Genomic DNA, 27947 nt, shown 5'->3' with positions numbered 1-27947 from the left:
TGGCATGAGCAACACATTTCGAAGAACTGTTACGAAAGGTTAGCAAATTTTTTTTAATCTTAATGTCTTTGATCCTTACTTCTCCATCTTTAAAATTGGGATTGTACCACCTTATTACACACACAGGAGTGCTGTGAAAATCAGTTCATTGATGTTTGGGAAACACTCAGATACTATAGTGAAGAGTGCCATGGAAGAGCCTATGAAGAGCTCAGTATTCAGAGCAAGGTTTGAATAGTATGCAGTAAATAAGGCATAGAGAGCCACATGTTGAATAATAAGGATAAAACAAGATACTAAATAGCTGCTGGTTCCATGAGCACCATCTGTCCTGTGCACTGAATAAGGCAGGGATCCTGTGTGGGGGAATGATCTTGTTGTTAAAGACCATCTTAATGGATACACATCTGGGAGGTGACTTAGGGTTTCATGGGCAACCTTAATTCTGGCATTTCCTTACTTTTGGGTGTTTGACTTTGCAACCTTGATATTCTTTTAGCATAGGTTTTTGTGTGTAATTATATACGTGCTATCTTTCTCAATAGGTATATACAAAAATTTAAAAAGGATTAATATTTTTAACTGTAATGCATTTTTGTAACCTGAATAAAACACCATTTGAAAATCTATCAAACATGTGCATGCGTCTATATAATTATATAATACTTTATATTTTAATGTGTAAGTATATAATATAATTATTACTAATTAAAAGTGGAAGTAAACTACTAAATTTGTACTAATTGACTGTTAAGATGAGCCATCTGCACCCTTTACTCAATTGAAAACCATGGAACTTGGTATGCATAAGAGCATAAGTGGTGTGAGTTGGATAAAGATAGATAAATAAGTAAATATTTATTGATTATAGTACATATTGCTTTACATTAATGTCAGATTTGGTTATCTTTAAGATTTGAAAGGTTTAGAAGCCTATCTTTTGTCTTTAGATTAAGTTTAAATTGTTCAGGAATGTATGACCTAGATAGCTTATTAGGCTTCCCTTTCACTACTGTAGCGTATTTTTGAAGTCTTGATTTTGGTGCAGTTAAATATGATGTTGCGAGAGGTTTGAAACAGAGCTTTTAATGGAAGCATTGTGTTAACCCTAACCATAGAGAGGCTAATGTTTACCCAAACTTCTGGTGTTTTAAACTACAAATGGTGCAGGAGGCTACAATACCATCTCCTAGGGTGATCAGAGACATGTAGATTCTCAGCTTGCTGGGAACGTTGTTTTTGTTTGTTTGATGTCAAAGTCTTAAATCCTTGAAAATAGGGTTTTTACTGGGTTTTTTAACATATTTCTTAGGCATCTGTATCTATAGCATTTGAATGCCATTACCTACATTTTGTAGAAGTCAACTGTTCTCTGAAGAAGGTGGATAAATCTACAGTCATCTTCCTCATAGATCAGTTGCTTAATTAAAAAGAATCCAGTCTGTCTAGTTTATTTCCTGGGAGCACAAACCATGGACCATTTTGCAAACTCATCTCTAGGATAAGACTTGCCTGAAGTGATATCTCTGGTCTCTGTGGTGAAAAGATTTAGGGTTTGCCCAGTTTCTGAAAGTAGTGCTAGCATAGGTAGGATCGCTGCTGAAAATGACTATCATTCCATTTCTACCCCTAAAAAACAAACAAACAAATGCAAAAAGTGTGACTAGTTTTTCATTAGCCTCAACATCTCCACCGAGTGCATCTTCCACAGTACGATGCATTGCAAGAACAAGCCTTTTGTATACCTTTAGATCATAACCTGCTCATAGTATTGAAAAACAAGGGTCTTGAAACTACTCCTGGAGTGAACAGGTATCCAGCACAGGCTGAGACAACCTTGTAGAAGTGCAGATTAATTTAATTTTAACATGTATATTCATTATGCTATATTCAACAAATTATACTGTGTTGTACAAGAGTACAACCTAATGGCCTATGCTTAATTGAAATAAAAACACTGCCTAAATTTTTTTTTTGTTGATCTAGGCTTCCTGATGGATTTTCCCAACTATTAAACCTAACACAGCTGTACCTGAATGATGCTTTCCTTGAGTTTTTGCCAGCCAATTTTGGCAGGTAAGTTGAAAAGCCTACAGTATTAGTTCATATTCCTTAACTATTCAGCAGAGCTTTTTGCTGCTTGTTAAGCAGGGGGTGCGAGGTAAATCTTCAAGTTTTTCATGTATACGTAACTTAAAATAAACAAAAACCACCAACATCCTCTCTAGTAGATATTCCTGAGTGTTCTATTTCTACCCTTGAGAGAGAACCCTTAGAAAATAACAATTAGATGCTTTTCTCACTTCATGAGGTGAGTCTGTCTGATTTTAAGTATGAGAAACTAATCTTGCTGAAATACAGCTTGATTACCATTTGATTGTTGGAATAGAGCAAAATAATGACTTTGTTTTCAGGAATTCTACTTATGAACATTCTATCCATTTCTCGTTGAAACAGATGTTTTAACACATCTGTAAACTTACGTAAACTAGTGATTCCAGAACTCTAAAGCTTAAGAACCTATAACATATTCACCATCAGTTATTCACAGGAGCAAATTTGCTCTAAATCAAAGTTTTAACATGAGGCAAATACTTATACCCCACCCTTTAAACTCTGGGTTAATTCTTCAATGCAAAAATGGTAGGCTAGTATAGCTAAGAATAAAAATTATTTTTAAGCAAGTACTGTCCTTTCCTTCTTGCTGTTTTGGTTTGGCCACTTCTGCTTTGTTGCTTTCTTTTTTTCTTCCCTATTCTGTCTGACTCTCTCTTTCAACCCCTTTTCCCCTCCGATATCTTCCCAAACTTTTCTTTCAGATTCTAAACCAGCTGAGGATCTGACCCTTTGAGTGCTAGTAACTAGGATCCCATAATCTTAGTTAATTCAATTTAGTAAACAAATGCTTAGAAAAGCACTGAGAGCAGAAGCATAGCACTACTCTTCTACAGCTGTTGGAGTAATTTGATAGACAAGTAGGCACCCCGTGAAAAGCAAGAACAAAAGTAGTCTGTTAGTGATGCATTTACTAGTCATCTGTGACTCATTCTTTTAGGGTTGTTGGTCTAGATCTCTTATATTCATTTCCTGAATTCATTATTTAAAAAATATCAGGTACAATGTACATTACATGTTTTGATTTCAAATAGATTGAGAAGTTCAGTTTTCTTCACTTCACTCTTAGAGGTATGTCTACACTTCAAATTACAGGTGTAAATTCCAGGTTGAGGACATACCTCTGCTAGTTCTAATTGATAGAGTGTGGCCACAGCAGCAGGAGGACCTAGCTATCCCAAGCATGATCCCACCTGAGATTCTAGGTAGACCTTCAAGGTGGCTAGCCCCTCATGCCACCTTGGCTACACTTTATTTTCTGTGTGCTACGCTTCCAGCTTGAAGTGTAGACATTCTGTTACGGCATTCTGGGTATAATTCAGATCAGTAAGGGATTGTGTCACTACTTGTCCTGCAATCCTGTGTGCCCACAATGTTTTGCTGCTGTAGCTCCCAGCCTGGGATACTCCCAGCCAGCCTACCCGTATGCAGGTCACACCCTGAGTGTTTGAGTACCAGACAGCCCTGGTTCAGCAGCTTTGATCCAAACAGCCTGTCTACTGCCCTACAGCCCCACTTCCACCAGCCTTGGTTACAACCAGCAATGGGACCCCAGCATACTCCCAGGCCCAAACTTCCCCAAAGCCGTGTGCCCTTAAGTGTCCAGCCCTCACCCGTGCCACCCAGAGAAATAGTAAGGTTTGTTGCTCCTTTAAAGAGACAAAAGCACATTATAGCTTATTAAAGAAACTGGGGTGAGTACACCCTTCCCTTCAAACACACCACTGAGTTGGTTTATAGTAAAACAATAAAACAAATTTATTAACAAAATATGCATAGGATTAAGTGATGCCAAGTAAAAGAAATAAAAATGGAGATGATTATAAGCAAATAAAAGTGAAAATATGTATCTAAGTCTAAAACTTAATCTGGCAAGGTACAGGCTTTGTTCAAGATGATTTATCTTACCAATCATCCTTCTTTCCTGCCACAGCTGACTTCCCCTTAGTCAGGACATTCCACAGAAGTACAAGATGTTGGGTTCCCTTGTCTTTCTAAATGAAAAAGCTTTACCTAAGCAGGTTTCTCACCTATATTTAATTCCCTACTTGGTTGAAGGACCCATCTTTCTCAGTTTGCAAGAGCTCTGGCTCCTTATGTCTGTCTAGTAATGGATGCCAGAGATGACTTTTGCCCTTGCTTATATCTTCCAAAGTTCAATGAACTTGTTTCAAAAGGCAGTATGATCTCATGCTGTTTTTTCATTTCTGTGGGCTTCCCATCCCTGTGTATGTAAATGGGGTTTCTGTGTTTTGATTCCATCATGGATAATTTACATAGGAGACATCTAAATAGCTGTGATGTTCCCTCCTGTCTGGAAGAGACCTGTGTCTCACTTTGTTTGGACACAAACTGTAAAGCCTAATATCAGTGAGTATTCATAATTCATTATATAATGTTAATGCATACATTTCATGATACTAGTCACTAGTGTGTCATAGATTTTCATAAAAGATCTGTCTATAAACTTTTATAGTACAATAATATTGTATACAATCTATTAATTAAGTTGCTTATCACTTGAGGTTCAGCCCCCCCATCTTTATACAACAGTAAATCTTTGCAATATATTTTTTGAAAAGTAAAACCCAGACCAAGTTTCTCTCTCCTGCTGGGTATAAATGCTATGCTGTCTCTGACCCTGCTTGTTAGCTTGATAGATTTGTTTACCTAATATGTAAATGGGCTTTCATTGTCTCGCCTCATGACCAGGCTAGTCAGAGAAGCAAGTACACATTCCTTTGTCTGGGGCAAACTTCTTTACCAATTCCCCTTGAAGTGTCTGGTTTAAACACATTTTAGTCATAATTCTAGCATATATCCATTACTCTTAATGTACACACATGCATACATTACACAAGAATATTAATTATCAATGAGTTATTAGTTTTCTAAAGACCTGTTACATGACACCTTTTAAAATATAGGTTATAACTAGCGAATTGGTGTACACTGAATTAGTTGGGCCAGCTGAAACTGGATACCAGTGAGCCTCTGGCATTGGGATGCTTTTAGGGTCACACTTCCCACATTACAAAGTTTCAGGAGGGTTAGCTAGTGGCTAACCTGGAGGCAGCGGTCAGAGCCCTCTTTCCTGGACATATTGCATCACCACCATATTTTCTTTCCACTTTATATAGAAGAAGCCTGTTTTGTCATTGTGACCCCTCCCATTCCCAGGGTAGCCACCTGAAAATACGAAGGTCAGGGCAGGTTATAAACGGAGAGCAGATTCTCCCAATACTTGTGGGTGACACTGAAGTCAGGCTTCCCAACCAGCCACAAACTGCACTTCTGAATCCCCACAGAAGCCAGTATACAAATACACACAGCCCCCTTTACTGCATTTCAGCTTCTGGCTCCCAAATCAGCAGTAGGTCCAGTAAAGAGACCAGTTGTTTAATTTTTATGCTCTTTACTAAAAAGGTTCCCTCTGACCCCAAGGGTAAGTTTGGATCTTACCTAAAATACCATGCTGCCAGCCAATCCTTTAGTAACTAAAACTAAAGGTTTATTGTAAAAAGAAATAAACCATAAGAGAAATATTAAAGGGCCAAAGCAAATCAGATACATACAAATGATTGGAAGTCCATATACATCCAGTTTCTGGGAGAATTGTGGAGTTGCAGGCTTGTACAATTCCTCTGGTATACATCCAGTACCTGGATGGGTCTTAGTCCTTCGATTCAGTTGCAAAATGAATTGATCCAGAGGCAGGTATATGTCAGTGACTGAACAGGAACAAAGACAAAATGGTTTCTTTGGCTTGGCCTTATATACCCCCTGGCCTTGGCCATGCTGTCTTGTGGACTGTTACAAGAACTAAAATGGAGTCCAGAGTCACATGGGCCAATCCTGGTAACTCTTCAGGTATGCCTTTAGTTTCTTTCTCGGCCCCTTGCATCCATGAGTGTCTAATGGGCCATTAAGCAGGCTATTGTCCTGCTGCCATCCTATCTGAGGTGTGTCTTATACAGAATAGTTTGAAACACAGCCACATTAAATATGTCCATGACTTCCATTACAGATATAACACGTGAACATAAGTATTGCCATCTTTCTCAGCGCATTACATCCTTTCTAAAAGTACCTGACATGGCATATCTCACATGAATTAATATGATTTTGACATATTGATGTCAAACAATATAACAAATGCTCTTCTCCCCCCTCTCCCCCCCATCTACCCAGCATGACAGTCATCTTTGTCTATTTACAGTTGCCAGGTCATATCAGTGACTATTCGTAATTCCACCTACTGATTAGCTAAGAATTGCACACATCCTGTGCAATTTACTTGTTATCTTGTCACCCTCTCTTCACCCCAGCAGCATACTTGATAATTTCACCCACCTGTTACATTTGTCTTTTAGACTGTCATCTTCTTTGGGCAGGAACTGTCATTTGTCATCTTTGTATATTACCTATCACAATGAGATCCAATGTGATTGAGGCCCATAGGTGGTACTGCAATATAATAATTATAAAAATTTAAAATTAATGGGAATTGGGGTGCAAATCCCATAATAGCTATGAAAATCTCATCCTTGGCTTTTAAAATATACATGTACTGACTTAAAACACCATAATTTCTAGGCTAATAGAGCTGAACAGGAATTATTAATAGATCTTATATCATCAATTTTAAAATATTTTTTAAAAAACAAACCCAGGTTTAAACTGCTGAGTTTAAAGTAAAATTTCCCAACACAAGGTGGGTGAGGTAGCATTTTTTATTGCAGGGATTCTCAAACTTTTTTTGCTGGGATCCCCTTTGAAAATATTTCAAGCTGTGATGACCCCTCCCCACCCTCTTGCCATGTCACCCTTACCAGCATGCAGTGGCTGACAGCTCATGACCCCCTCCCCAAATAATAACCTCATGACTCCCTGAGAGGTCATGACCCCCAGTTTGAGAACCACTGTTCTTTTATTCTTATCTTAACTTTTATTCTGACCTGAAGAAGAGCTCTGTGTGGCCCGAAAGCTTTCCTCTCTCACCAACAAAAGCTCTGACTCAATAAAAGAGTCTCACCCACCTTATCTCTGTCGTGTCTGGGACTGACACAGCTTCAGCTACACTACATGCAGTAGGATTTCCTGTTTAGTAACGTGCTTATTCAGTTACTTAGTTAATTAGTCTTGTGCATAAATAGAATTATGGAAAGAAATTAGATGTTGCAAAACAAGTGAATTTTTTTCAACTGTACTTGTTAGAAATGAGAGCTCAAACTAAAATAAAATGCCCAAAATGTGCTTTAAAAACATTTTTATTTTTGATTTGTGCATTTTGCAGATTTATTGGCACACTTCTTGGGACATTTCTCGGCACACTGATACACATTTAAGCTATTACATTTTTGTAGCAGTAAAGTGTGCTTTTTGAAGTTTTGTAAGCACAGCAGAGCTTTAGCTAGCTCTTAGTCTGAATGTGGAAACAGCGCAAGTATTATGTGATATCTGCTTAATTTATCTGGAGTAAGCATTGTTAAAGGGAGCCGACTGGCTTACATATAGGCTATCTCACTAGTGGTCCCCAAACTTTTTAGGTTGCAGCCCCCCTCTTACCTGTAATGGACTCTGTCTGTGCCCCCCTCTCCTCGGGGCCGGGGACCAGAGCTGCAGCTGGGGCCAGGTCCGGATCTGTGGCTGGGAGTCGGGGACTGGGGCTGCATCTGGGAGCAGGGCTGGAGCAGACCTGGAGTCAGAGAGGGGCTGGGTGGTGCTCCCCACCCCACCCCCTGTGGGGGCTGGCCCAGGTCCCCCTTTGCCCCCTCCCAAATATTCCTCTATGCCTCCCTGGGGCGGGGCATGCCCCACTGTTTGGGGACTGCTGCACTAGCTTGTGCACCAAAGAACACTCTTCCAGCCACAGGATTTCTCCTTTTCTTCAAGGCTTTGGTTTTATTTCTTCAGAATAAACTTGTTTAGCAGAAGTTCAAAACATCCATTGTGACATTTCCTCTGACTTGGAGTCTTCTGCAGTGCTTGTCTACTCCCCACAGGATTACACTTTGCAGACCATCTGCCTGGGAGTCAAGTCAAGGCAAGCCTTTCTGATCGCTTCTCCTTCCTAGCCTGCTGCCCACAGGATTATACTCTTCAGGCCATCTGTCTGAGTCACCTATAAGCTCTATTTTTCCTTCTGCCTCAGGACCTCTTGCCTCCCTTCCCCCGGCAGCTTCCACCCGCAGCTGAGCTCTTGCTCACTTTTATGAGAATCAGTTGATCATCAACTATGGTGTGATTTCTACCCTTACAGCCTCAGGTGAGAAGCAGCTGCTTAGTCATAAGTGGAGCTAGGTCCAACTCCCCTTAAAGGACCAGCCACTGATACTAGCATTTTATTCTAGTCATTTCACTGGTAGCAGTCTACAAAAACATTAAGCTTGGGGCAGGTCATTTAAATCTGATCCAGTGAGGAGCTAGATGCTAAACACACTCAACTCCTATTAAATTGTTAAATTATACAGATTAACTTTCCAACAGACTTCACTGTCTAGTTCTGATTTGAATGGCTGTGCTTTTTAGCTTCACTGCCATAAAGCTCTGCCTTCGGAAAAGCTCGACTCCCATTGAGGTTAGAGTGTTGAGGGAGTCAGCATTTCACACGAATAGGGCATTATGACAATGAAGCTAAATAGGATATTCATTCAGGTCTGAACTACATCTCTTAGAGAGTTATTGTATTTATTTAGTTGGTTCAGATCTTCTGTAAAGAAATGTTTCCTTTCATCAATTATAATATACATTTATTTAAAGGTAGAGGTGGACATTAAGGGTGAACTCTTTTCCGCCACATAAAGCCCTATGTAGGTGGAATGCTGAATGGCTGTGGAGGTGAAAGCCAACCTCTTCAACCCCCAAAACCAGAATCAAGGTGCTGATTTGCTAAGCATCTTCCTCATGCTTACAACTGTGAATGCTATTCCAATCTATGCATAAACACAGATCTACACCTTTAGCCCACCTTCAGAGTGGCCTTTACTCCATCTTATGTAGCAGCAGCGCAGAGACCTTTTCCTGGTGTGTAGGGTGTGTACAAGTAGCCTTTTTTAGCCACTTTAATCAGTGGACTCCCTGCTCAGATACGTTTAATTCTATAGAGATCCTGTGTTTTGTCAACGAAAAGAAAACAGTAAGCAGCCATTTAGCAAGGATTTTATCAACTATTGAAATAGACTAGGATATTACCTCACTCACCTAGTCTCTCTAATATTCTGGGACCAGCACAACTGCAACAATACTTCATATTGAAATAGGAGTCTTGTATGATTACAAAGGAGTCACCTTTTCATTTCTTGACCTTAATGTCTAATTTTGTTTGACCCCACACTTAAATATATTTTGTATATGCTTCTAATTTAAAGCTTTGTTTAAGGCAGATCCGGGATGCTTGAAGAAACATTTTATAAAGTCCTAACTTTCTCCTCTGAATAGTGGAAATTATAGAAAGTAGGCACTCTCAGTACCGACTTTGTTTAGATAAAATCAGATGGTGACATTGATAAGGTGCAAAAAACTATGCTTTCTTCAATTCACTCTTTTACTTTGAATTATTATATACCTCAATTCCAATTTGTATCTAAGGTTTGTACTTAATATAATATACATGTGAAAGTGTTTTGAAACCATTTCTCTTCCTCCAAAGCCTATGGAAAAAATGTGTAAAATAAAACAAAACTTTTCTCTGTTCTTCTTGCCTCCCTGTTCCCAAATTTTGCTTTGAGATGTAAGGCCCTTCCTCTTTAAATATGATCCATAATAATATCATTCAAACTGAGCAATACTTGACATCTGGTAAACACATTACAAATGTAAAGGTTAGTGTGGGTAGAATAAATTGTTAATGTTCACACTACTCTCCATATCTTCCTCAGTCATATGAATCAGATGTCAAAATAGTATTTCTCTCACTGGGCTTCGCTTTGATCTGCAGTAGTTTTTGTTTTTGTTTTCCTTTTAAAAAAAAATACTGTCTGCTTCATGTGGCTCCCCTGTAACTCTATTGGTTGAATACCTCTACTATATAGTGAGATGTTATATTGTTGTATTTGTCCCACTGGAAGCTAGAGCCCTAGCTCTATTTAAAAAAAAGTACAATAATAACTTGGTGTCCAGATCAGCACTTTTCAGTAAAACAGATTCTAGTGTCCCAAGTTGTTTGTTGGCATATAATGGTTTTGGCATATGTCTACATAGCCATCACATTCCCAGCTTCTGATTCATTGTTTTGTAAAGTACTGTGGAATATTTTAAGAATGAAAGGGGCAGAATAAAGTCACATTCCTGTCTACTTTACTCCATTATTTCTTCTATTTTCACTTTTTTCATGAAAAGACGACAGCTGGGAAAACCATTACTTTTTCCACTGCTGGTTCTAAGTGCTGATATGCACTCTAAAGTGTATAAAAATGGAGCTGGTAAAGCAACAGCTGTTGCTCAGGTTTAAGTTTCTTGTTGATAGGTCTGTTACCAAGGAGTGCAGCCTCAGCCTCTGGCACGTATGATCCTTGATGCTTAGCTGTAGACAACCTTCCATGTCTTTTGTAAAGAAGTTAATATGGCAGTGCTGTGAATTCATTTATAATCTTATCTTTCCAGTGTTGCAAAGTTCCTATTTAAAAAAAGGTGGTCCAGTAAAAGATATTATTTCACCCATCTTGTTTTTTAATTTGCCATAAATTTTGTACTTAACACTGCACTGTTAATTTTATGTAAGGATTTTGAAGCATTAATCTTTTAATGTTCTCTTCAGTTTTACTGAAGTGATTTTGCACGACTCAGGCTGCTAAAGAACAGAATGCTGATTATTTCAGCATCCTGCTTTTAATACTGTTTATGGTTTCAAAATATTTTTCTACACTAGAGAACTTGTGACCACGATGAAAAATAAAATGTGTGAATATATAATACATAAAATCATTTTGGAGTGAAAGCGTGGTTGTAATGTGACTTTGTTAGGTGTATCTTCTAGGAAATTGGAATTATATATTTGTGCTGATCAGTTGTATTGTTGCAGGATCTTAAATCTGACAGAAAGGAAATCAGATTTAGCAGAGTTGAACTAACTTTCTGCTAACTCTGGTGCTCTCACAAGGTATTAATATTTAGATTTTTGTGTTTAAAAGTTGAGCTGTAGTATATGCATGGTGCTTAGGGTAACAGTGGGCAAAATAATTCCTGGAATACTCAATTGAGGTAAACAGTTACTCCAGGTATTTGGCCCATTGTTTAAAATGGAATAAAATTATTTTGGCTGTGTGTTAGTTGATCTATAAACATTTTTGTAATGAAACCCCAAGCTCATCTAAAATATTAAAATGAAAAAACTAATTTTAGTAAGACTGAATAAAGTGTGTGTTTTTTGTTTAAAGCTCAGAAACCCAGATGTTGCAGGAGTATTGCACAACTCACTTTTGAGACACGTGTCATGATACTTCCTTTTTTGATTTTATGCATTTTGGATTAATATCTCATAATACATACCACATTTTCTGCTGCAGGGGGAGATTCCATTTCTCAACAGTGCAAGAGGATTTTTCTCTGTTGCCTTCTTGTGCTGAAATAATGTAAAATATATGTTGTGTCCTATGATTTTCAGACACCCCTTCCTTACTTAATATAAGTGGAATACATAGGGACATATATAGATAAGGTTGTCTAAGTGTTTCTGTTTTAAATAGCCATCTCTATTTGATTCCCCTATACCAGTCATGATGCTTGAATTTAGTTCTTCACTGCCAGCAGATGACATAAAACTGTCTTTTGATTACATCATTTCTCCTCTACATATAAAAGGTTTTGTATCTCCCAGAGTGCTGGTGTTTCTCAGTAGGTGGAAGCAGCTGAGGAGATAACTTGAACAAAGGAGAAAATGGAATAAGTCTAAGGAAGGCAACAGAAACAGCTATGTGTCTGTTCTGTCAGTGATTCATATAGCAGGAAACAGTAGTCTGGTAGAGCAGAATGCAGATGAGGTCAAAAGAATAGGAGATTATTTCTAGTGGTATTTTAGGAGATCTATAGATACTGATGTTAGCATGAAGTGGACCTAAGGGCCTTCAAGTCCACTAGGAAGGCAAAGAAATCATTCAATAGGTTCATGAAGTCTTGGGCAAGCAGAACAAATGTTCTAATTGTTAACTGGACTTAGCATATGTATTTCCTGTCCCATGATAGGCAGAATCTTGCAGAAGCTCTTCAGTAGATTTAATTTCATAGCCACAGATTGGCTAAAATTGCCATGGTACTCAGATCTAATGTATATGCCTGATGAAAAACCAATCATTCTGCTTGTCACAAAGGATCTGCTCTGGCAAACTCAATTCTCCTAGAAATCCTAACACACCAGTGCAAATGATCTGGGGGGTATGAGGGAGTCAAACTTTTTTTTTTTTTTTTTAAGGAGGGGGTGGGAGGAGAGGGGAGGCAGTGCTGCCAGATAAGGAATGTCAGCTAAACAGTGGCTCTCAACTTTCCGGACTGCTGTATCCCTTTCAGGAGTCTGATTTGTCTTTTTCACCTCACTTAAAAAACATTGGCTTACAAAATAAGACATACAAATACAAAAGTGATCATAGCACACTATTACTGAAAAATTGCTTACTCTTTCTTATTTTTACCAAAGAATTATAATATAAATCAATTGGAATATAAATATTGTATTCACATTTCGGTGTATATAGAGCAGTATAAACAAGTCATACATAGTCTATGAAATTTTAGTTTGTACTGACTTCTCTAGTGCTTTTTATGTAACCTGTTGTAAAACTAGGCAAATGCGTAGATGAGTTGATGTGCCCCCTGGAAGGCCTCTACCCCTGTGGGGTATGCATACCCCTGGTTGAGACCCACTGTGATAGAGTAATCATCTGAAAACAATTTACAAGAATAAAGAATATTTGTTTCCTCTTTTGGTTCAGGAGAATAAAAATAGTTCCCCCTCAATGTGTAGTTCTGGACATTTTGCAGTTCCTGCAAGCTGGTCAGAATTTGATTTGAATACCCGTTCCATAAAGACATAAAGTAGCTATTACAGTATTATAGGGTGAGGTGGTTTGCTTTTCTGTGCACATCACCCAGATGTAACGAAAGCCGTGAGAAAGCTTTGGGAGGAAAATGATACTATTGTTAATAGGCATTCCAACTCTCCCTTAAATTTGGTTGCTAATATTCAGTGAAACTTAAATTTATTCTCCATGTTCTCATAGCACCTTCTATTGAGCTCCTTAAGTCTGTTTGTCTGTTTACTGCATGTCATGGTCTTAATTTTTATTTTTTTTTTTTGCAGTTACTTCTGATAGAGTCAGGGAACTTTAATACCCTATTCTGTAATGTAGAAGGACTGCCAGCAGGTCATATGCAGGACTCTTGTCCTCATCATCCTGTCTGAATTTAAACCAAAGGCAGTTTCTGCATTTCATCTAGCCTTGTCACTTTTTTCTTAATCCACAGAATTCCAGAAGACATGCTTGAGACCACTTTGAATTTATCTTGGCCATGCAGCTGAGTTCAGAGACTGAGTGGTTATTTATCTTGCACCAAGGCTTTACTGTAGGAAAGGTCAGGCAGCTTCCAAATAGAAAATTTCAAAATGGATTAAAGAGCTGACTAGGAAGGAAATTTGGGAAGGAAGTTCAAGGTGAATTTAAAGGCCACTTGATCAGATGTCTGACATTCTGAAGGTTTATAAGAAAAAGTTGGACAAACACCTGTCGGGGATGGTTTAGGTGTATTTGGTCATGCCTCAGCAAGGGCGGCTGGACTTGATGATTTCTTGAGGTCCCTTCCAGACCTGTGTTTCTATGCTTCTATGATGGGTACTTGTGGGAATAGAGACCAGAATACCTGTTTTAACATAGCTTTTGTATGAAATATACAATATGGTTTAACACATTCCCTGTATCAGAAATTGTTTTTATTTGTTTTCCTTAATCCTGCTGTTTCCCCTCAAATGAACTTTTGTTTTGACATCTCTGGGGAGTTTAAACTAAGAATTGTTTGAAATGCATAAAAAATCTATGGGTAGAGGAAAACAATTGTGCTCAAGCCAGTGCAAATAATCAGAAGAGAGATCCAGTTTAAAAGAAAAAAAAAAAAAAAAAAAGCTAATGAAAAGATTACAATAGTTTTACTGCTTTTGTACAGAATGTATTTGCAGTCTTAAGTGTAATATATTCTTGGTCTTCAAATGATTTTTAGTATTTGTACAACAAGTAACTTTCAATACAATTTCTGTCATAAAGTGTGAGTTTGTCAGAAAATAGAAATGTTTTGCCTTTTAATGGTCAGTCATTCTATCATGTGTTTATATTACAGGTTAACTAAACTCCAGATATTGGAACTTAGAGAAAACCAGTTAAAAATGTTGCCAAAGTAAGTACAGATGGAATATTTAAGGTTCATGCCTGCTTGGTTGTCAGTTTCAGTAATCTCTTAATGAGTTCAAAAATGGATTGAGCCTTAATTGGCCCAGGATCCACCAAAACTTCATGATCAAACCCAAATGATTCAGCCCTCTTGCAGAAACTCTTCCTCCTCCTCATGCTCAGTCTCTTCCTCATCCTGGCTTTCCAAACTAGCTCTTTCTTTCTCTTCTCTAACCCAGGGGACTTCTTGATCTTCTGCCTGAGATACTTCAGATTTTACTGTGTTAATTTTCCCCTTTTCCCCTCAGTCCACTGGGACTGCATCCGAAGAATTGTGCCTTAATCCAACTCTGTGAATGTTATGATTCCAGCTAAAAATATCTTAAATTGTAGTTCATCAGTTTCCCTCTCCAGAAGTCTTGATGAATTTTAGTGTACAACTGCCTTATTCTCTGTGTGTATGTATAATTTTATTTTAGTGGCACAAAATCTTTTTGACATTGCTGTTGAAATGTTTTGTGGATATAATTCAAATTCTAATATTAGATCAATGTATGTGGGATTAATAGATGCTTATTGTTCATAGTGAATGAGAGAATATCATTCACTTGTGTTTGAACAACTTTGATGCTCATGAATAAATTTCTTGCTGATACAATACAACACAGTATAAATCTATGTTCTGTGAAATCTGTTATGCAAGATGTATTTCAAAACACTCACACTAACTATGTTAAATAGATCATGTTTCCAGAGTTGTAAAATGCCTGTTTAGACAACCCCAGACTAAAATTTTAATAGTAAAATTCAACTGCATGCTTTATTTTGTAGATTGTGTGTCACTTCTGTTCCCTGCCTTCACCTCTTAATTTCAGGCAGAGATTGTGGCTTACTTATTCTGCCATGGAACAAACTAACCCAGGAAGCTGACAATGTTGTTACTTCTGTGCTCTGACACTGCCTCTGAGTAATTGAATTTTCCACTTAATCCACATGGTGATCCTACTTAACTAAGACGGTTTGTTTTCATTTGAGATATGTACGAGTAATGGCATACAATTGAAATCCTTTCTTGGACAGAATTGATTGAGGTTTATTTTTGTACATTGTATCTAGAAGGGCATACCTGTCAGCATGTGACAATGACCCCAAAAGGATGGCACTGAAAATATTATTCAGAAAAGGAACTTTAAATGCTGTGGTATTCTTTCATTTGATGTAAAGAATTATTTCTGTAACCTTTAACTTCATGATTCTTATTTCTGGTCTATGTAAACTGACATCCCTCAAAGTTAGGGACATTTGGCAGATAGATACAGTTGAAATGCCAATATATCACTAATTCTCAGACAAAAATGCAGATGGAGTTAAATTTAAGGGTATATATGAGTTCTCCTATGGATAAAAATGATGATAGGAATGTTGTAATGCTTTATAGGTGAAATCCTGCCTCCACTGAAGTCAATGGACATTTTGCGGTTGTCTTAATTGGGGCCAGAATTTTACTCTATACGTGCAAAAATATACTCAGCTTTAACTGCGCAGTCTTGACTAGCGCCTCTATATCTTCCTAGCAACACAGCTCCTGCTGCAACTCTTCCACATCTTCTAGGATCTGATTCAGCAAGGCACTTAAAGCTATTGGTTTTATTTGTGTGTTTAAAGATAACATCATACAAAAGTACTTCGCTGCTTTGGGGCTCTAGAGAGGACCACTCTCTAGATACGATATGGCTAAGGAGGAAACCCAGTATAGCTGCTGAGGCTCTCTATCAGCATCCTGGGTCTACTTTCAGGTGATATAAATAGCAGAGTGGTGCATGGCGCACCTTCAATTACGAAGTGAAGGCAGGGACTATAACATATGTCTAAATTAAAATAAATGTTTTTAAAAGTCCAGATGCATGTTTATAAATGAAGGTGCTTTATAACTGTGGAGAATGTGTTTGGATGAAAAATCAATATAGCACAGGAAAAATTGTAAAGTAGATGCAAAAGGGGAAAATGCTTTATAGGTGCCAATGAGGTATATCCGCCTGAATTAATATTTTGCTATATAGCCTATACAATTTTATTCCTTGTTTTCATGTTTATATTTCTGTATTTTCTCCTTTAGTTTCTTTACACTTATAGGTACTTGTTGATTTTTATTTTTAATCATAGATGTCATTGGACAAATTTATACAGCTAGCATGCCTACTAAATTAGGTTAGAATAAAACATTTAACATTGAAACAAAAAGCATTTGTTAAAGCTATTAATCAAAATGGATAATTAATGTCAAGAAACTAAATTAACCTTATTTTGTGCCATTATATTATTTAGTTTTAAAATGACCCATGTTTAGAGAGTGAAGAATTGGGACTATTAGTGTTTATTAAAAATAGCTCTTCTATTTAAAAAGAAAGCAGTAATACTGAACATGGTACAGACCGCGTATCCGATATATAGCTGAAAGTAAAGACAAATTATTTTTTTATATACAGAAACTGAGAACCTATTTTTCTTTGACTTTTTAAATGTACTTCTTATTGTAAGTGTAACTGTTATTGAAAGTAATGCAGTAATCATTTCCTTAAAAAAGATGCAAATGATTTTTAGGAAGGGTTACTTTTGTATTATTTAGGGCCCATTGCTGCAAACATACACACAGCTTTAGTTACATGTGTATTCCCAGTAAAGTAAATAATATTGCTAGCATATGTAAAGTTACCCATGGGCCTAAGTGTTTGCAGTATTGGGGTCTAGGGCTTAATTAAAACGACCTTATATTAAATTGTTTTTTTGACAAAATTGAAATTTTGATTGTTTTGTGTAATATGAAACATTGTACTCCCTAATACTATCTTGACTATTTAATATTTTAAAACACTTTAATATGACTCACCTAAATCTTGCTTGCTTTTTCAGTTAAAGGAATAGCTGCTTTATGCACAATGACATAATGTTTGAAAATGGAACAAGAAATCAGTCAAAGGAAACATTTATTAGAAATATAAAATAACTTAAGGAACTCTTTTTGTAGTCTTTCAGCTATTGCATTATATATAAGTAAATGTTTGTTTACTTAATTTTTTTAATTCATGTTACTTAAATATAAAAATTGGCACTGAATAAATGAATACATTTCATTTCATTTAGCTGAGGTTAGTCCTGCTCTGAGCAGGGGGTTGGACTAGATGACCTCCTGAGGTCCCTTCCAACTCTGTGATTCTATGAGTGAATTAAAAAGGTTCCCTGTTTAATGTTAGAGTTAAATTTTTTTATGATGCTGTCAGCCTTTGAGGGAAGGGGGAGTGTCAGTCACTCAGCTGTCCGTGATGTTATTTTCTGCCATAGCTGATCCATTATGCAATGCTCACCATTGACGGCAGATAGATAGCCCGCATTCTGGCCATAGGGGATACTTCTACACAGCAATTAAGTACTTGCAGCTGCCCTGGCTCAGCTTACTCCAGGTCGCAGGGTTTGGGCTACAGAGCTGTAAAACTGCTGTGTAGATTTTCCAGCTCAGTTTGGAGCCGGAGCTCTGGGACCCTACCCTGTGAGGTGGGAAGGTCTCAGACCCTGGGCTCCAGCCTGAGCCCAAACATCTACACAGAAATTAGCCCCACAGCCTGAGCCCAAGTCACATGGCCCAGCTGCTGCCATGCAATGGGACCATTATTCAGTGTTTATGTAAGAAGAGAGAACTCTGAAGTGATTGCAATGAGTTGGGGGAGGTGGAAGTAAGTCTCAGTGGAGAGTAGATTTAGGAGTGACTTGGAATGATTGAGATGACCATATTGGTCATAATTTAATTTACAAAAAATAAACCAGATGACACAAGATTACTTGGAGCTCTGACTTCCTTTGTGTGATTTATTCAGCAGGATCATTAGTGTGTGGTTATTCAATTGAACAATGTATGAAAATCTGAGTGTGACTAAGTATCAGTCTATTTTCAGAACTGCATCACTATTTAATGTTGATTAAAAAGATGTATTAGTATGACTACAGGAAGATTGGATGTAACTGGTATTTTCTTAAATCTAATTCCTTATTAATTCCTTCCGTGTGCAGAACCATGAACAGACTGACTCAGCTGGAAAGACTGGACTTAGGAAGTAATGAATTCACAGAAGTGGTGCGTTTTAGCTAAGTAGCAGAGCTTTGAATCTTTTCCTAAATCTTTATCCTTAAATCTATTTTTAATCAACATCAAAATGTAAAAATCAGCTTAAGAGCTATGTTACTGAACAAATGTTGAATATACTTCTTACTGCTTTGTGGAACCTATTTGAAAAATTCTGACTGTGTATTTATTTTCCCTTTTCCTAAAAAAAAACAAAAACAAAACCCCCCAAAACAACCCACTTAATGGTGTGATAGGACTGTGACATTTGGTAGAAGGTGTATTTTAATATGCATTTAAAGTACAGACACAGGGATTCTTTTATTTGGTGACCAAATAATTAAATGTTCCAAGTATTTTGCTTTTCTAGGGTAGACAAACGTAAACTGTAAAGAGGAGTCTTCTATTGATAGTGTTTAAACTATTTGGGCTTATGGGAACTTAAAGTTATTTACTTACTGTTTTGGGTAGTGCCCACAATAGTGTTTTCTTTGGGTTCTCAGACCTTTTCATAGAAAGGACTATCTCCTCTCCCATTCACAATGATGCAGACAAGCACTTTCCCTCTCTTAACAGTAGCATAACGTTTCTGTAGCAACTACAGCAACTGCTTAAACAGAAAAGTAATATTAGGAAAGTATTCAAGGTATTTTTAGCTGTCTTATAATGGAATTTAATAACTGGAAACATGGTGAAGAGCCAACACTGTGATCAGCCAACTCTCTGTGGACCACTAGCAAGTGCTCTGTGGACCATAGTTTGAGAAGTGCTGTACCAGGCACTTCCCTATGCACTACTAGCCTACTACTAAGTAAGTGTACTGAGAATCAGATTACTTAGTTTCTATTCCTAGCTCTGGCAATGATCTCCTTTGTGATTTTACGTCAGCCACTTCATCCTTCTATGCTTCTGTTTTCCCTCCTACCTGGAAAGTTTTAAAGAGTTTGCCTTATTCCATGAAGCTCTTTTGGGACCAAAAAATGTTTGACAATGAATGTTAAATTTCTTAAGGAATCCATTTTAATTCTTCACTCATGAACTAAGTAACAGACTTACCTGGGAATTCTCATAAAATTAATTCTGTACTTGGAGTAAGAACTGTAATTGTAGGAAGAGGATGCTGTATACATCATACATAAAAAGTGATTGAATCCATGTTTTCAGTGCAAAACTCAACTCAGCCTTAACTATTTGGCTGCAGCCAACACCTCCATCATATACTTACTTTGTTCCTTAAAAAACAGAATAAATATTTACAGTGAAGCATATGTAATACATGTGTTTTGTCATATGGTATTGCCTTTCCTTGCTTTTGAGAAAGCATTTGTATTTAAATGGGAAAACAAATTGTTAGATTCTCTTATCTTCAGTATGTCCTCTTTTTAAGGTCTATCTCAAGCTAAGGAGGAAAGTTATAATAGGAGCCCCTAGTTAAAATATTTCCTTCACTGAAGCAATAGTTCATTTATGCCATACACACCTTTTGGTTTGTTTCTACAATGTTAAATAACAGATTTTAAATTCTCCTGGTCTGTCATCTAATAGATTTTAACTGGCTGTTGAATAAATAGCCATGTTCCTCTGTAAAATTAATAGAATGCTTTTAGGCCTCTCAGTATGAAAGTCAATAGGTACATGTAAGATTTTTTAAGGTGTGTTCCAAAAGGCAAACAAACTAAATTTTTTGTAAAGATTGTTTTGAAAATGTTGGTAAAATTCTTACACTGGCTATACAGAAGTTTTGTCAGAGACTTATATTTTGTAAAGTTAGTTATCTGTTTTATATTCCGTGGCCCCCACACAAAGCAAGTATAAATTAAAACTTTGATAAAAATGTTATTAAATAAGACTATTCAAATAGCTGAATTGACTGTTATTTCACTGTTGAATTTAAACAGCTCTTTTGTATCAGATTTTTTAAAATTCTTTTAACAGCCTGAAGTACTTGAACAACTGAGTGGGTTAAAGGAATTTTGGATGGATGGTAATAGACTAACTCTCATCCCTGGGGTATGTCTTTTTGATATTTTAAAAGTATTGTATTTTAACTGTGTGGCAGTACCTATCTTGTCAATTAACTTCTTAAATTAAGACTATTTAAGAGTACCACGAAGCCAGGAGGTTAAGTGTTTTTGCTTAACTAGCTATTTTGAAAGCTCCTGCTAATCTCTTGACAGATAGTTATAAACAGTTCCTTTCAGTAAAAGTAATTGTTCTGTCATTTTAGATTCATACCTAAGCCTCAGTTCCGTAAAAGCTTAGATCCAAATCCTAGCTTTAATTTAGAGGTATCTACATTTTTTTCCTGGGAAGAAATTGTACTTTAGAGAGCAAACTGGAATTCACAAGATATATTTTGGTACATTCTAGTGATTACTGTAGAATATGGCCAATTATTAGTAATCATTTTTTAATATCTCCCATCTGTGTACTTAAGAATTTTGCTATGGATCTGACCCAAAGCCAACTGAAGCCAGTGCACAGGTTTCTATTGCTTGTAATAGGTTTTGGGTCAGGCCCTATATTCTTGAGCTCAGTTATAGTTACGTAGGGTCCATACTGACATCTTATTCCTGTACTAATGAGCCTTAAAATAAATATTATATTTAATATAATTACAGCAAATTGATTATTTTGGAGCTTCACTGCTGATTTTATATTTGGTTATAAAGTTGTACTTCAAAGAATGGTCAATGTGTATTTTGCTTTCAGACTTACAAAGCAGTAGTGCTCTTCTGGCCTACAAGGCTCATAGTCAGTCAACTTTTGTCCACAGTGTTATTCTAGAATCTTATCTATAGGCATCCTTAGTATTTTTTTCCCATTTCAATGAATTATTCTTGGATAAGATTTTTTTTTTAAAAAAAGACTTTCTTCTATACTTCTATAAGTTTGATAAAAACTGTCCATATGTAACATATGGTGATGTCAGCTGGCTTAAGTATTCATAAACAGTTTTGTGTGCTTGAGCCATGCAGTAAAATAAGAAAGTTGAAGTAAAAATATGAAGTTTGTTTTGCTTGTTTAATCCCTCAGCCTAGTCCAATAAATGATTACCTTTGGAGTTGCTTTTTAGGGGAAGGTAGGGTGCAACTCTACAAAAATTGTATGCATCAGTGAGAAAGTTGAGTGCTTGAAGAGCAATAATGCTGCTTTACCTATGATAAATTGACACTTCCACATTACATTAGGTCTAGTCTCTGCTTGTGCTAAATTAAGGAATGATCCTGAACCTAAATCTTCAAATTGGAAGTGTACTTGCAGGTCCAGATACTGAGCTGTAAAATGAATTCATCCTAAAAAGAAACCCCAATAACTGGTTTGCTTACATTTAGACTCTGCGCAGGCATGAATATGATTATATACCACATTCTGATATTTAGATACTTAAAAAATAAATTTGGTAGCATGATATAGTTTGGCTATTTAATATTAAATTACACCAAGATACTAACAATGCTTTGTTTTATCTTCTCCATCAGCATAATACTTTTGAGTAAGTAGATTGTCAGACATAATGGCTTGCTTCATTGATTGAAGTTGCAGAAATAACCCATTTATTTTCCTCACATTTAGTTAATTGGCAGTTTGAAACAGCTGACCTACTTAGATGTTTCTAAAAACAACATTGAAATGGTTGAAGAAGGTGTTTCAGGCTGTGAAAGCCTACAAGACCTGCTGTTATCCAGTAATTCACTTCAGCAACTTCCAGAGTCCATTGGTTTGTATTACCTAATTTATGTTTATTAAAAAAAAAAAAAAAAAAAAAAGGTAACTATAGGAAAAACTTTAGGGAATACAGTTTAGAATGTACCCTGGGCCCAAAATCAAAACACAGTAATCTTAAACTGTTCTATTCATAAATGTGCAAGACATTGGATAAAATCATAATGCATGCTTGAGTAACATTTGGGACTGCAGTTTTATCATGAATTTTGAAAAGCTTTTTGTACGTGAATGACAGTGTTAGCTTAAACTAGAGATGAGAAGTTTATCTTTTCTGTTGGCTGATGTATGATGAGCTCGGAATAAAACTGCATAAACTAATCTGCTTATTCCTCAAGAGAGACACAAGGTTTCCCTACATTTCAGGTAACAGAGAGGATAATGTGGCTTGCCAATAACATTTATTCTTAACTGCAACTTTCTTTATTTGAAGATATTACACTTTTCTTACTTAAATACCCGTTTTTAATTAGATTTTCATTTTACAACAGGTTCACTAAAGAAAGTAACAACACTTAAAATTGATGAAAACCAGTTAATGTATTTGCCAGACTCCATAGGAGGGTAAGTGTTTTACCTGAATAAAGCTTTGCCTTGCTTTTCTGCAAGTTCTTCATTAACTATGATATACTTTCAATGGTATTTATACCTATTCTTGATATGATTGGTTACACTAATCTCTCTTCATCAAGCTAATTTATGATGATGTTAAACAGCAGTCTTCACATCCAACATCTAGTTGGCTGTATGTAATGTTTTTGGGGGAGGTAGTTTGTATTTTCAAGGAACTGAATCCTGCATTCAGAAATTCAGGCATCACTATATATGAGAAATGAAGTGGGATTGTGGGAGAACAAAACAATACAGATATGTTTAGTAAAACATGTAGTCAAATTAAAATGTAGAGGGACATAGTGTATGCAGAAGGTCCCAGTTTCATATTTGTGGCTGCGTGAGTTACCTACTGTAAACATTTCATATAGTTTTTTAAAAATAAACTTAAATTACAGGTATTTTATATGTTCTATTTTAACAATGAGACATAAATTTATTTCCTGGTTAAACAGAGTCCACAAATTAGATAATTTGGGTCAAACCACTCATCTTTTATTGTCATTAGGTATTTACCATTTTAATCAAAAAGTAAATGAAGGTGTCATACTAAAATGATTGGTTCAAAATGTAAATACTGTAGAGAAATAAGACTATTTTTTTAAAAAATGAGTTGACGTATTAAAAACTACAGGTATTCATTCATTCTATTGTGTTGTTTTTGCCTAGCTGTACTGAATTTATTATGTTATGTTTGACCATCAGAATTCATACTTAAGGTGCTTAGGTACGAATTGCAGAGTTTATTTACTGAGAGACATAAGTGAACTAGCTTGTATAAAACGATAAGTTAAATTTGCACCTCTGCCCTGTTTCTTCACCCTTTAAAAATGGTTTGCTTAAGGAGTTCGTCATCTCAGAGACACTGACTGCTTTTTACCTGCTATATTCCTACTTTCTAGGACTAAAAGAAGTCTTTTATCACTTCATCACCATCTGAGCTTGATACTCTTCTGATTCTGGCATGCCTTACTTTGAATGTTTCCATTACCTGGTGTGCTTCAAACAACACTATATAATGCAGTGCACACAAACTTTAAGTGAGGATGCTGGGCCCTAGGACGGAGGTAGCTAGGCTGTCAGCCATTTAGATTTAAGGAATGTATTGGGGTAGCAGAATTTGAAAAATGGGCTGCAGATAGTTGAGAGAGAAAAGTCTATTTTGGCCTGAATACATGAGGAGAGGACATCAATATATTTCAGGTTCAAAAAGCGTCTGAATGTTTTAATGCTTATTTAGGTCTCTGAAGCATTTAAGTTTAATCCATTAATGTAATTGTAAATCAATTTATTCTAATTATAATGAAAATTAATTGTATTAACAATTATATTGTTGTTAAAGCAAGTAAGTTTTTTATGTATATACCAGGTTGATATTTTGAATTTCTTTAACTTTGTTCAGGCTAATATCAGTAGAAGAATTGGATTGTAGTTTCAATGAGATTGAAGCTTTGCCTTCATCTATTGGGCAGCTCACTAACATAAGGACATTTGCTGCAGATCATAATTTTTTAACACAGCTGCCACCAGAGGTATGTTTTTACTCAGAGACAATATTTAATAGGGTTTCTGATTTCCTGGATATTAGACTATATTTTATATATACCTTAATTCTGTTTACTTCGGATACCAAAGTGACAGATTTTGAGTGTATTTTCTGAAAATGGTTTAAAAATTCATTGATGTGCACATACAGTGGCGTTTTAAGTAATTGAAATCCAAGCACTGAAATATTTTGAGGCAAGCTTGGTTTTGCAAAAGTAATGTTTAAATTGTTAGTTCAGAAACAAAATGAAGGAAAAAATAATTACTTTTACTTAATATTATAATGGCATATTCAGCTTCATATTTAAGAACAAAGCAAATAAAATTGTACACACAATAATTTTAATATTAGATGTGTTCATTCTAAGATTGCGAATCAGTTTAAGTAGAGTTGTAAAGCTGAATAATCAATCATATTTATTTTTTCAGATTGGAAACTGGAAAAATGTAACAGTGCTATTTCTGCATTCCAACAAGCTTGAATTTCTCCCTGAGGAAATGGGTGATATGCAGAAATTAAAAGTCATCAATCTAAGTGACAATAGGTTTGTAAATTGCATTCATTTAGTTGGCTATTGCATAAAATGCAGAAGTGTTGCAGAGATTGTAATCTGAATGCAATATGTCTCTGAATTTAAATACGGAGACATTTTGTACAAAATATAATTCTTTTCATTCCACCCTTTCAAAAATGTTCTGATCTTTGTCTTGCGGTTCTTTCTCATCTTAAAGATAAAATAGCACCTTTAATTGGTATTTTATTATCTGTCACAATAATCATCTTACTGCATTTTTTGGGTACTTCTGCATTTTGTAAAAGCTTTTGTGTTCCTTTTCAGTCACTGCCATGGGAGTGACTCAAGAAACAAAACTGCACTATTGCACTTTTTGTTGCTATTGTACTCTTCCAGCTGCATGTGAATCCAGCAGATATGGTGTAGTTAAGCCAGAGTGATTTTTGTGTGTCTTTTCCCTTGTAAGGCACAACTTGATCTCATTCATAATCATTAGCCTTTATTCTTTTGGAATTAAATTTATAAGACTATCCGTATCAATATTTCAGATAAGACTTGAATGTCATATATGTATATACAGTACAAGGCAGGACCCAGAATACTATCACAGTGCGCTGTAAAATAGCTGAATGCATCTCTGCATTTATTAGATCTGGTCAGCAAAATTGTGACAAAACATTTATTTGCTGGAATTTGCCGTTTCATTGAAATTGAAGCATTTCACAGAGGTGGTTTGATTTTGGCAAAGTTCCTCTGGAAATGAGGCAGGATTCCAACGGAACACAGCCCAGTTTCCTGCCAACTTGTGTACCTGGCTCCTCAGCAGCCCACTGTCTCAGAGTTGGGAAATGCAGAAGTTCTAGGGTCTGCAGCTCTGGCAAAGTCCACCATTTGGATTGCCCCATTCGCATTAGTGACAGCATGGAAATTTTGGCGGGTTTGTAGGAAATCGGAATAATGCCAAATTTCAAAAAATTGAAATCCTCCACAAAATGAAATTGCCTTTCTCCATACAGCTCTAGCATGTACTTGAAATTAAACTGTTTGCCCCTCAAATTATTACCCTTCTATATTTATCAAACAATATTTTTTTAAAATGTTTTGCAGTCTTTTCAGAGGTAACAAATATAGTATTGTTTCTGACTAGACCATTAGTCTTGACACCCATGCTTAGATTACATTTTTGCCTTGTATTTTCTGATTTGTTTCTTTCACAGACTGAAGAATTTGCCCTTTAGCTTTACAAAGCTTCAACAGCTGACTGCAATGTGGCTATCAGACAATCAGGTGAACAATATTTTTGATATGTTTATATAATTGATATCTGTCCAAGTTATTCTTAAAAGAAATAGTTAATTTTATGGAATAATCAGTAGGGTAAAAAGTGATAATCCACAAATACACCAAGACAATTGCAGGTTGTAACTTTCTCAGTGCTCATAAACTAAACAGCAGTGCATGTAGTTGGTACATGACTGGGAGACATTCATACTCCTGGCAAACCAACAGTGTTGCTAGTGCAGGTAATTTAGTAGATAACACTCTTTTCTTTGATTCAGTACGAAACCAGTGCCCAGAGTAGTGTTAAAGGGTACTATGGTGCTCGAAATACATTATTTCAGATGAGATATGAAACAGAGGTACCAACCACACTGCTAATTTCAAGATCATTTACATCTTTTGGAAGGCAGGGCACAGAACCTACTGTCCTGATCAAATTCTAGCTTAGAAAATTGTTCTGTTCTATGCACTTCACTGAAGTTTCAAATGGATAATGTACACTCCAGATGTAGAATATTTTGGGACCATGAAACTTTGACCAATGAAACTAGAATGAAACTGAATACTTGTTGTGTATAGATATCCATTGTTTTATGCATCTCTAATAGTCTATTATAGTGTTACGTTTTAGAATTCCCAAGCAAGTATTATAAAATATTCATTTATTTGATGTAACTTTGTTTTGTGTAACTTGTAAAAATCCTTTTCAGAAGAATACGTGGGAATTAATGCCAGACAGATCAGCCTTCAAAATCTAATCTGCATTGTGTAGATAAGCAGCAAATGTTTAGATCTCATTTGTGTGTTCCACATGTATATTCTCATAGTATTTTTTTCTTTCTCAGTCTAAACCGCTCATCCCCCTTCAAAAAGAAGTCGACCCAGAAACACAGAAAACAGTGCTTACTAATTACATGTTCCCACAGCAACCAAGGAGTGAGGATGGTAGGAATTTCTGAATGATTCTTTTTGTCAAAAACACTGATCAGTGAAAGTAAAAATGGAAAGAGTTCAGAGAACATGACTTTCAATATATTAAACTTTTTAGATCTAAAATACAAAGAATAATTTGATGAAAATTTGGAGTCCTTGAAAATTTCTCTGAAGAATGTGAACAATAATGTCTCGGATAGAACTGAGTGAAGCCAGGGATTATTAAATCAGAGCAGGGGAAGAAAGAGGGTACTGAGATTGAATGAGAACCCGGGGAGACTGGGAGTGACAGGGCAAGGACATTAGAACAGAGAAATCAGTAGGAGTGGAGAATAGGGAAGGGGATGGACAGACCTGATGAGGGCCTGGGATGTGAGGTAGGAACTAGGACTGACTGGGCAAAAAGATTGGGGAAAGGATCTGGGGAAAGTGGAGATTGAGTTTGCAGTAGAAGCCCTGGTAGGATTATGAGCTGAAGGTGAGAGGGAAAGACAAGGAAGAGGGGAAGCTGGAGGTGGCTGGGCAAGGAGACTGGGAACTGGGGGGTGAGAGAATGGGAATGGGGGGAAGAGACTTGGACTCAGAGTGTGGAGAGTAGGGCTGCTTGGGCAAGGATACTAACTGGGAAGAGAAATTTGAGGAATGGCGACAAGGACTAACTAGATGAAAAGAATGGGTCTGGGATGAGAAGCTAGGGGTGGAGAAGAAACCATACTGGTGCAGGGACAAGTTGGA

At 36.5% G+C, this 27947-nt stretch overlaps 1 protein-coding gene across 8 annotated transcripts in view; it reads left to right on the top strand.

Moving 5' to 3' along the window:
- The window catches only part of ERBIN (erbb2 interacting protein), a 220635-nt gene that overhangs the window by 128684 nt on the left and 64004 nt on the right, over positions 1–27947 (top strand). For all 8 annotated transcript variants that reach the window (XR_010923878.1, XR_010923879.1, XM_067568851.1 and 5 more), the window contains 10 exons: positions 1987–2076; positions 14437–14493; positions 18549–18612; positions 20536–20610; positions 22177–22321; positions 22818–22890; positions 24341–24470; positions 24913–25028; positions 26216–26285; positions 27125–27224. Coding sequence is in view for 6 of the 8 variants with exons in the window: in XM_067568851.1 (XP_067424952.1) it covers positions 1987–2076; positions 14437–14493; positions 18549–18612; positions 20536–20610; positions 22177–22321; positions 22818–22890; positions 24341–24470; positions 24913–25028; positions 26216–26285; positions 27125–27224 (920 nt within the window). In the remaining 2 variants the exon portion in view is untranslated. The remainder of the gene's footprint in view (positions 1–1986; positions 2077–14436; positions 14494–18548; positions 18613–20535; positions 20611–22176; positions 22322–22817; positions 22891–24340; positions 24471–24912; positions 25029–26215; positions 26286–27124; positions 27225–27947) is intronic.

Source organism: Emydura macquarii, unplaced genomic scaffold (assembly GCF_026122565.2).
Source record: "Emydura macquarii macquarii isolate MOO-44397 ecotype Brisbane River unplaced genomic scaffold, CSIRO-AGI_Emac_v2 contig_2897, whole genome shotgun sequence".
NCBI classification, from domain to species: Eukaryota; Metazoa; Chordata; order Testudines; family Chelidae; genus Emydura; species Emydura macquarii.
Note: the sequence above shows the minus strand (reverse complement) of the source record. Positions and strands in the feature narration are given on the sequence as shown.